Below are 9,770 nucleotides of genomic sequence, written 5' to 3'. Positions count from 1 at the left end.
CCTGCGGCAAATTATATTGGCAGTTTTAGCCTATAGGTCATCCAGCCGAATGATATGTCCTGTCTCCAAAATTGTCAACACAGATGACTCAAACAGGCTCGTTCTACATGTAATGGCTTTCTTCCCAATGTCATTATGAATAGAACATGATAAAGTGTTTCTCTCTCTCTCTGTATGAAATGAAGACAAAGCAATAGAGAGGTAAGAGTAGGAGAAAAGTAAGAGTTTTTTATTCTTCAGTCAAACTTTTTACACTGCCCATGAAGACATAAGGTTTCTCACATGTAGGTTTTCCGCCTATCAGATGCAAAAATTGCACAGTTTGAGCCAATGGTCAATAGAACAAAGGATTGTGTGTAATCCAGTGAGGCTTGGGCTGATTGATAGCTTCGGGGTGGGATGTAAACAGTGACTTGAAAGCTTCGCTAGTGTTTGGGTCCTTGGCTATGCTGTAACCTTGGCGTGCTTTTTCAGGAAGAATCATCTTGGTCGCAGCACCGACTTCAGATTTCTTTGTGACACCACTCGTGGATGCTCCACCTGAAGATGGACACAGATACAACAAGAAAAACTATATAACATGACGTGAGAAAAGCACTCAAGACGTATGTGATCACCCCTTGTCATGAACTAGTATTTCTGAAAGACAACTTTTATGCAATGAGTTGCAATAGCTACAAGAAAAATACTGTGTGAGGGTTCACAAATATTTACTGCATGGTTAAAAAATTCAATGCATTAGAAGTTGTGGTAATGTCTAGTAAAACAGACCTCCGACATGTTAAAAGTTCGATGGTTAGCTGCAAAAAGCCCAGCAAAGAAAAATGTGTGTCAGTATATAACCACATTTATTACCTGGCTCCAATGCAGCTCCTTCATATCGTGAGCAAAGAAGAGAAAGTGAAATAGTAAACTTCTGTACACTCCTAGACGCTATGCACAAGTGAAAAAAAAAAAAGAAGCACTGTGCATAACATGGTGCATTATTTCAGCTCCATTCTGTGCACAAAATTTTACAACAAAAAAAAAAACAGCAAAGTGTAAACACTGTTCACATTTTTTAATTAACATAACATGCATGCAATCTGACTATAATTAATGTCGTTCTCTCTCATTCTTTTCTTCAAGATATAGTTTTATGAGCAAAAACTGCACCATATACTAACTGGGTGCACATGACAAATATGGCACGTGAACCATTTCGTACCATTCACAACTGCAGAGTTCTTCTCACCGACTCCATTCGCTATCTTGACTTTTTTATTCCCATCTCCCACACTGTCTGATGCTCGCTTCTTTGACTTCTGCAAAACAAAGGCACATGAGTCAACTGTTTTCTTTCTGCGAACTTGGCTTTTTGACAAGTGCTTGCAATGAGTGAAAGACTTTATTGCCCACCAGAAGACGACCTCATCCTACCCTCCGGCTCGGAAAAATTCTCCACACTTCACAAGTGGACATAACAATTCACATTTTCACATTATGCCAGTCACCAGTTTAAATCTTGTGCTTGTTGAAAAAGAAGAAAGTGGTGGAACAACAAAAACTAAAAAAGAAAGTTACACCAAGCTAGTCTTTCAGGTTCTCTTCTATGTGTTGAACATAGAAAGGAATTGCAAGTGGCACCTATCATTAACTATTAAAGGGGCTCAGAAACACGTTCCGGGGAGAGCACATCAACTCGCTCAATCACTGCATTGGGCTGCCATGAACACCTGAGCCAAATAATAAACTTCTACACGCAGCAGAGAACCCACAATCACGCGTCAAAGTTGGCGAGCCCTTCCCGGCGACTTTTTCATGCTCGCACCCTCCTCCGTCGCTCGCACCTGCGTATACAAGTTGAGAGGTGGCTATTGGTTAGATTCTTTAAGACGTCAGGCAGCTACCATGGCCGTGGCCAGTAAGCCGCATAGCTCCAACGGGCCAAAAAGCTCTGCCCCCGGAGGTGGGGCCGGCGGAGAAGCGCCGACCTTCCAGCGTGCAAAAAGTGACGAGAGGGGAGGGAAAGGTGCTGAAATTACAATTTTGACCAGAGATAACTCAGCTTCTACAAAGCACATTAAAAAAAGTTCTTCCTGGACAATATTCATAAAGTGGTGTGCTTTAACATCCCAGGCATACCGCAACTTAATTAAAGCCCCTTTCAGAGCCCCTTTAATGTAACATGTGCCGTACCTTCTCAGATTTGGCTTTAGCTCGGCGGAGCTCCATTCGTGCTGACAAGACGGCAAGATCATCGTCTGAGCCGTTCAGGACAACAATGTCATCATCTTCAAAAGGCTTTGCACACTGCACAGAAAAACAAACCAGACAGGCAAGTTAAATCTGCACTTTTTTTTCAGCCATTCAATGACAGTCAACCACTATTTTCTAGTGAATCATAAAAAGCAGCAATTTTTTCACAGCTTATGCAATAAAAAGTATGAAAACATGAGTATTTTTGAACATTTCCACAAGGAAATTATTAGCAGAACCATACACTGCTTTGAGGGATAGCAAGATGAAAAATTTACGAGCAAATGAAACCAGAGACCGGTGCCATACCTTGTGACAAACTTCTGACTTCACCTCCTTCAGGGCACGTTCCGAAAGCACACATCCACATTGCCTGAGGTAACAGAACCTGCAAAAGGAATTGTCTTTCCACAGATGCTCAGACAAAGACCATGGGAAGAAATCATGAATGCTAAGTCCTGCCACACAAACATGCACAACCAAAGGTTCATTTCCTTTGACTATTTCACAGTGAAAATGCTGCGTCATACAGCATAATTAAGCAAAATTTTCGTATCTTTCAAAAACATGCTGCAGTTATGCAACTAGAACTAAATTAAGTGCTCCTAAGAATCATGGACAGAACGCACAACATACTATTTGTAGAAAAGTGCTTATCCTACGTCCTCTGTACAGAGCATGTGTTCTTTTCTGCAGAGGGAACTTCCATCACACGAGCGAGACCTATGCCTTCAGCTTACCAGTGAAGCAAAAATGCCCTCAACAATCTACAAGGCACTTATTTCTAGCCATTTAGAGTGCTCCTTAGTGCTAAATGAAAGTCTCGTGGATAACTGAAGTGCTCCAATATGTCAGCGAGAAATGCCTTTCTGCAACAAATGCTACCGGTTTTAAGAGGACACGAATAACAGGTGAGGCAAATCAGCAGCTTCACAAGAAGGAACACTCCAAAATCTCTACATGTCATAAGCAAGCACAGAAAAGGAAAATGTGAACAACCTGCTGAACACTCACCTGTACTTTCCATTCATTTCCAGGCCAACTACTGGGCAGATGAACCTGGAGGCTCTCAGGTCAACGTACTCGTCCCCCTTGTCTGCATCACGCTTCTTGTAGCCAGGGTTTTCAGTGGGCTTCAGCTCTACTATGTCCTAAAGAAGAAATGAACGACATGTAACATAAAACAAAACACAATGTGTCCCACAATTATTATGGTATTGTTACGGGGCAATATTGTTGAAGAACTCATTCTTGGTTTAGGGACTGAACCTGAAGTCACCATGGACCATTTCAAACTGGTCGGCCACCTGAAGTGGGCAAGACGTCGCAGTATTCTCAAACTGCAGTACCTCTTCTAAAGGGCAGGCAAATATGATTGACATCCATGACAATACATAACCGTACAAAAAGAAGTAAACGGGCCACTCGATCGCAAAGAACACGAGTGCAAGCACTTTTTTTCGCTTGGAAAGGTCGAGCACCAACTAGAAATATGTGTCATAAATCAGAAGACCCAACGGATGTTCAGGCCACTGCTACAGAGAACGTTGTTGATATCCAACCGAAACTAACCTTAAGCGAACGGATGTGCTTGGCGGCCTCGCAGGAAGAGTCTTTGTTGAGCAGGCACTCGATGACGGCCTCCTTGTTGTACAATCTGAAAAGTGGAACGCAACCATGCGGTCACAAATGCCATGCATTGAGAGGACCGACTGAACGTAGTAGGCATGGATTCCAGGCGAACGAAAGAAGCACGCTGGTAATCGAAAACACGATTAACGAATGTGGTTACCTGCCGAGTTCGCAGGATACGATGGGTTGTCTGAGCTCTTCCTGCGTAATCGCGCAGTGTTTCCACTTGGCCACGGCTTCAGCATCTTTATCTTTCTGAAATCCCATGAAATACAATGACATGAGTGAAGAAACAAGCTCGGACCGGCAGCTACTTACCTGTTCGGGCTTCTGTTTGGTTCTAACGAGTTCGTCGCGACGTGGGATTGTACCACCGTCACATCCCATCTTGCTTAAATTGCCGAAATCGCGCTAGAAGTAACAAAAATTGTTGTTCCCGCACGATTGCTGCGCCGAAGGCCCACCACAACACAACCGAAGGAAAGCGGAAGCCAGCAAACGTCACTGTGAGCACGTGACGCAAACTTCCGGCACCAGCTTGGCTACATTGCATCGCACCGCTAGCCAGCAAATCTAATTCGTTCAAGCCTTTCCACGTTATTAGAATAATATGTAATGTTTAATAACGCCGACAAATTGTATTTTACACAATTCATATGTCACTAATGAATCAGTGTACTTAACGTGAACAAAGGTCATGTGACATGTCTTGATTGAGTTGGTGGTAATATTCAGTACAAGCCATGTGGGCAATGTTGGCAATGCATGGGCAATGCGAGAGAGGTGCACATGCGGTAGTGTACTTTAGCAAACGTTGTAATAAAGGCTGTCTTCATTAATTCGACAGTACCGACCGCGTTAGTAGTCCAGCAGCTGTCCGAGATGGAATTTGCGTTTGAGGACGACGTATTCGGCTCGCCTAGAGTCAGGAATTTGCAAGCTGAAACTTCGTACAACGCCAAGATCTGTGAAAGCGAAGTGAGTAGTATTCGATCGTTTGGGAAGTACTTACAAAACAACTGTTCCCAAATCCCCCCCCCCCCCCCCTCCCAGGAAAAAAAAAAACAAAAACAAACATACGTTTTTCAGTGGTTTATCACCACCACTTCTGATGATCCGGAGGAAAATATGATGCTGCAAAAGTACCAGGGAGACTACAATTACATGAAGAGGGACTTTCGCCGCGCATGCGAGGATTACGGCCGCTGCTTGAATCTGGCGCCAAAGTCGGCCACCTCTGTGCAGCGGGACTGCATGGAAGGAATGTCGAGGTGTTGCTTGAACCTAGGCAGATACGACGAAGCCTTAAAGCACGCCGAGGTGTTGGTATGTCAGCGACCCTTCGCACTTAATTGTCAAGCAAGTGTGCGCATTGCCAATCGAATCACTGTTCCTTTCATTCTCGAATTCACCAGGAGACGCTGTCGACGAACTGTGATCACAGGGTTGCGGTGTGGATGCTGCGTTCCGAGATATACAACCGGACGGGAAATGTGATCGGTATGAGCGGAGTGCTACCTTTCATTGCTTTGCAGCCAACTGTGCGTGAACATAGGCTAGTAGTAGCAGGCCACGCGGTGTACGCAGTTACGGCGCTCACAATGCGCTCGGCGCCAGTGCGCATAAGTGGTGCTGCGCATGCACATAGAGTCTTTGTCAAAAGTATGCAACCCAAGGGGTCTGCTTCTGAACCCTGCAACGTGGCTCCTCTTGAACACTCAGGAACCCTAACCTCAAGAAGGCGGGAGGAACTTAAGTCAATGCTCACACGCTTAGGACTGCCAGAGCTCCACTACATGGCTTGGAAGCAAACCCCTTGGGCTGTATACCTTGATGAAGACTGTATGTTGGCTCCAAGCCTAATGATGGGAACATAGACATTAAGCACCGTGAGAACTGACTGTAAATTGATGTTTATTTGCCAATTGGCTCAAATTATCATTATGATTGCCTTTGGAATTATTTACATACTGTAATTTACTGATGTGAGTGCAATCTCTGCATTTCAGAAGAAAGTGCAGCGCTTTGCAGGTGCCTGCTGGTTCGTCCATGGACATCTAATCTTTGGCACAGGCTTTCAAGTTGCTACTTAGGGCTGATGGGGAATACAAGTGATACCAGTAGCCTGGCATTTAAAACAGGAGCATGCCTATTAAAAACAAGGTAAAGTGTCAAGCTCATCAAGTTTGCTTGTCGAGTGCATAAAGAAACACTTTCTTTACAGATTGCTGTACCAAGGAGCGCTGTCGGGCAATCAGTCTTTTGCAAGAGCACGAAATCTCAAGGCGCTAGCTGAGGTATCGAATTCCAAGGCAGCATTAAAAGGCAGCCTCGATGACACTGATGTCCTCATTTCAGGTTGAGGAGCTGGTCAAAAACCTGGAACTCCCCAGAGAATTCATAGAACAAGCACTGAACGTATGTTCCACATCTGCCTGAGATAGAAATAGCTTTTCGTGGTCAAAGAAGGATCATTCAACTTTCATGTGCAATTAGCAGCAGCATGAAGTTTTCACATTGTAAAATGACTCTCAAGCCAATCGTTGCATGCGTTTTGAACTGTGAATGAAAGATATGCTCAACGGTAGTTATCTCTTTTTCCTCTTTCTAGGAGTTTGAGAAAGAAAGTGAAGTTGTGAATGCGGTGGAGAGTGATGAGGAAGGCGGCTCACTTTTATTGTTGGTAAGACTTCTTTAAATTTGTTTCTTAATATAGGAATAATATATTTGTTTCTTAATAATAAACCTATTTCCTAGCACTTAGCATTTATGTGAATAAAACTGCAATCATAGCACACTGGTACAACTTCATTTCAGAGTATGGCAGCAGCAGAGGTGATGTTGATGTTTGAGGAACGTTGGTTCTCTTGGATTTCAAGGCACGAGCACGGTAGCGGTGAGCAGGGTTAAAGAAAAGTTACAACAGAAACTGAGTGTCATTCTCACAACATATATTCTGTGCATATGTACATAATAAAGTCACGTTCACTTCACGACATATATTCGGAAAGTCTTCTCAGCTCAATCACTGCAATGTGGCGGTTGAAATGAGTCCCAAATGAGAAGCAGTTGCCACCTCCACCAATCAGGAGGATTTTTGAGATCTCGTTGGAGTCCCTGATGAGTACGCTACAGTGGCCGAAGGTCATGAAGGGGCGTGCTGGGTCCTGTCCGGGCAGTTGCACTTCTCTGCAGGACATGGATGTCAAGTTTATAACTGCCAGTCCGCAGGTTTTGCCGCATCTTCCACTGACTCCTCCAACAAGTACCACATTGTTTGAGTCAGCCAGGTGAGCTGTGTGGCTAAACCTGCAAGAGTTAATGGATGAGTAATGGTATGTCAGTGACAACCAAGAGTGACCAACACACAACAGCATTCACCTTCACACTGGAAGTTTGCTCTATAGTATCTGCCCTCAACAAAAAATGAAATGTGAACACACAAATGCAAAGAACTGGAGAAGAAAGTACACAAACAGGGCTCATTACTGCTTTTTAAAAAGCAGTGATTGCACCTGCAAACTGATAGTTAATAACACAAGTAATTAATCTCTCTAATTTGAATCTTCTCAACCTTCTGTTTGCATTTCATTTGTCTGCAACAGTACAGAAGTTGTGTTCGAACCACTGGTTCTTAGCAGCCTGTAACACAGGTTATATTGCCATGTGCTGGAATGGGTCGCAGTGATTAGATAAGCCAGTGACCTCTTTTTTTGAAGTGCATCAATTGGCTAAACTACTATTTTAACAGAGTGGCTGCGCATCTAAGGAGACTTAAACAGCAAAAATAAAACGATGTTAGTAAACGCGCTCAGTATTTTCAAGCACTCGTGATCTCAATAGTCTGAGCAGGTGGTTATGATCACAAAAGGTCCATCTTCTGGGAAATGCAATTTACTTTTCCATGAACTAGAGCTTTTTTTGGCCACATTTGCTCTTCATTTTTGTCTTTAGTGAACCTGTAAAGTGAACTCTATATGTTAGCATTTGTGAACCAGAAGCCAGGAAAAGGCCACACCATAAAGCTGTCTGGACAGAACAACGGTCATACCTAGGCAGAAGTCCATTGACAGGCAGTTCTTGCCACCTCAGTGTGTTGATATCAAAGCTGTAAACACAGTTCAGAGGTTGCTCATTACCCGACAGCCCACATGTAACGATCATTGAGGACTCATCATGAGTTGCAACTGCAGCATGGCTGTGTCGTGGTAGAGGTGACGTTGCGTTTTCTGTGACTGAGCTCCAGGAACTTGTTGGGACATCCAAGACGTAACAGTCACTCAGCGCTGCATCATGTGGTGTCCGTCCACCAAACAGGACGACGTTCTCGCCGCCTCCTGCACTTCTAAGCTTTGTCAAGGTATGTCTCCATCTAGGCGGTGGTGTGAACTCAAAATGCGATGGCTTTACTATGTAAGAACCGTTCAAACAGTACAAGACGACATCACTATTGCACGCTCGGAGGGGTGACGTCCGACCCCCATTTACAAGGATGGAGCCGTTGTCGAGGCACAACGCTGCAAAGTGCTGTCTGCCTTCCAAGCACGCCGGGACCGGTTCTGATAAGAAAGTTTCTGGGTCTGTGAGAACAGGCGCGAAGACTCGGGAATGTTTTCCACCGTTCTCCGCGAAACCACCGACTGTCATCACTTTGCCGTCCGCAGTTAGCACAGACGAGTGACCAAATCTCCGCAGGCAAGAGTCTACAGTGTGCAACGTCCAGTCCACCTGCGGCAGCTGACTTGCGTCTCTGGGCACACGCGCGACATCACGCTGCGCGATGCTCGTTCGAAAGGCGCCGAATTTCTTTCCTTTGCTGGACAAAGAGAACGCGTAGTGGGAGCATTTCTCGTGCCACTCTTCGAACTCGTCGAAAGGTTCGAGGCTTTGGAAGCGCAGCGCTTCCTTAGCGTCCAGGCGGCTGACAAACTCGTCCATGCTGACGCAGTCGCACGCTTCGAAGCCCCGCGTCAGATACCTGCTTCGCAGCGACCTCACGTCCGGGTACTCGTGCAGAGATTTCAGCGGCGAACCGAGAGACTCGAAGTGCCCCAGCATGACGATCGCGAATGCGTCGCGCGGCTCCACTTGCTCGTAAACAGCAAGGGCCACGTCGTCGAACTTGCTCGATATCCATTCTATGAGTCTATCGGAGTGCCTAGTATCCAAGTACGAGAGCACGCACTCCGCAAACACGAGGGTAGGCGCGTGGAAGTCTAGACCACGATCGCGCAGCGCCGGCTCCAGTCCGTTCAGATCGCAGATGTCTTGACCCAAGAGGCAGTACTGCGCCTGAGGACCCGAGGTCGCTGGCCCGCTCGCCAGTGAAGAAAGGTCGCTAGAGCTTTCAATGATTTCCCTTTTGTTGGCGGCGACCGCCGGTAGATCAACTTCGAAATAACGGCAGCCGTCCGGTAGCGCGCAGGCCGCCTTCAGCCTGAAGAAGTTCGCGTCGTATCCGGCGCCGAGGGACAGGACTTGGCACGGCGTTTCATCCTTGAAGAAATCGCAGTAGCTCTCGAACAGCAGCGACATGCACTTGGCTCGAACGTAGTAACCGCGGTTGATGAGAGGCGATCTCCGAGCGCATTTGGCGACGAACAGCTTCGTGAGATCGTCCGTCACGTATCCTCTCGAAGCCATGGAGCACTTACTGACAATGCTGCTGTCATTCGTCCTTTGCACTGAACGGTTTTTGTCCTTTTTAGACATTTTAGCACTCGCAGTGTAGAAATGCTCATTAATTGAAGGGGCACATGAGACACAGGGCGCATGAAGCTACCTTTCGCTGCTCTTAACTGCTCGCCCATCTTATGGGCGCCGCCATGTTTTTGTACTGTACCGCATTTGATACATACTAAATAAAATTAACGAAATGTAAAACATCGCACGTTGCGGCT

The 9,770-nt window shown here is 45.6% G+C and overlaps 3 protein-coding genes across 4 annotated transcripts; 1 reads left to right on the top strand and 2 right to left on the bottom strand.

The window, feature by feature from the left end:
• Positions 1 to 208: 208 nt before the first annotated feature.
• On the bottom strand, positions 209 to 4,375 carry LOC144107548 (replication termination factor 2). The gene is made up of 8 exons (XM_077640609.1): positions 4,189 to 4,375; positions 4,031 to 4,125; positions 3,811 to 3,895; positions 3,253 to 3,389; positions 2,548 to 2,626; positions 2,179 to 2,292; positions 1,208 to 1,304; positions 209 to 540 (listed from the first exon to the last, which is right to left on the bottom strand). The coding sequence occupies exons 1-8, from the start codon at positions 4,255 to 4,257 to the stop codon at positions 335 to 337; spliced, it is 882 nt and encodes a 293-aa protein (XP_077496735.1). The 5' UTR covers positions 4,258 to 4,375; the 3' UTR covers positions 209 to 334.
• A 243-nt stretch (positions 4,376 to 4,618) lies between these two features.
• Positions 4,619 to 6,870, top strand: LOC144107550 (uncharacterized protein C8orf76 homolog). 2 transcript variants are annotated; one of them, XM_077640613.1, is made up of 8 exons: positions 4,619 to 4,848; positions 4,960 to 5,196; positions 5,286 to 5,370; positions 5,883 to 6,033; positions 6,095 to 6,167; positions 6,229 to 6,288; positions 6,482 to 6,553; positions 6,688 to 6,870. In XM_077640613.1, the coding sequence occupies exons 1-8, from the start codon at positions 4,753 to 4,755 to the stop codon at positions 6,778 to 6,780; spliced, it is 867 nt and encodes a 288-aa protein (XP_077496739.1). In that variant the 5' UTR covers positions 4,619 to 4,752; the 3' UTR covers positions 6,781 to 6,870. The 2 variants fall into 2 exon arrangements, with proteins under 2 accessions (XP_077496739.1, XP_077496738.1); XM_077640612.1 differs by having other exon boundaries at positions 5,880 to 6,033.
• LOC144107547 (tRNA wybutosine-synthesizing protein 4-like) lies at positions 6,801 to 9,689 on the bottom strand. The gene is made up of 2 exons (XM_077640608.1): positions 7,922 to 9,689; positions 6,801 to 7,179 (listed from the first exon to the last, which is right to left on the bottom strand). Exons 1-2 carry the CDS (start codon positions 9,580 to 9,582, stop codon positions 6,861 to 6,863), a joined length of 1,980 nt encoding a protein of 659 aa, XP_077496734.1. The 5' UTR covers positions 9,583 to 9,689; the 3' UTR covers positions 6,801 to 6,860.
• Between the last annotated feature and the right edge of the window lie 81 nt (positions 9,690 to 9,770).

The sequence above is a fragment of the Amblyomma americanum genome, chromosome 10 (genome assembly GCF_052857255.1).
Source record: "Amblyomma americanum isolate KBUSLIRL-KWMA chromosome 10, ASM5285725v1, whole genome shotgun sequence".
NCBI classification, from domain to species: Eukaryota; Metazoa; Arthropoda; class Arachnida; order Ixodida; family Ixodidae; genus Amblyomma; species Amblyomma americanum.
Note: the sequence above shows the minus strand (reverse complement) of the source record. Positions and strands in the feature narration are given on the sequence as shown.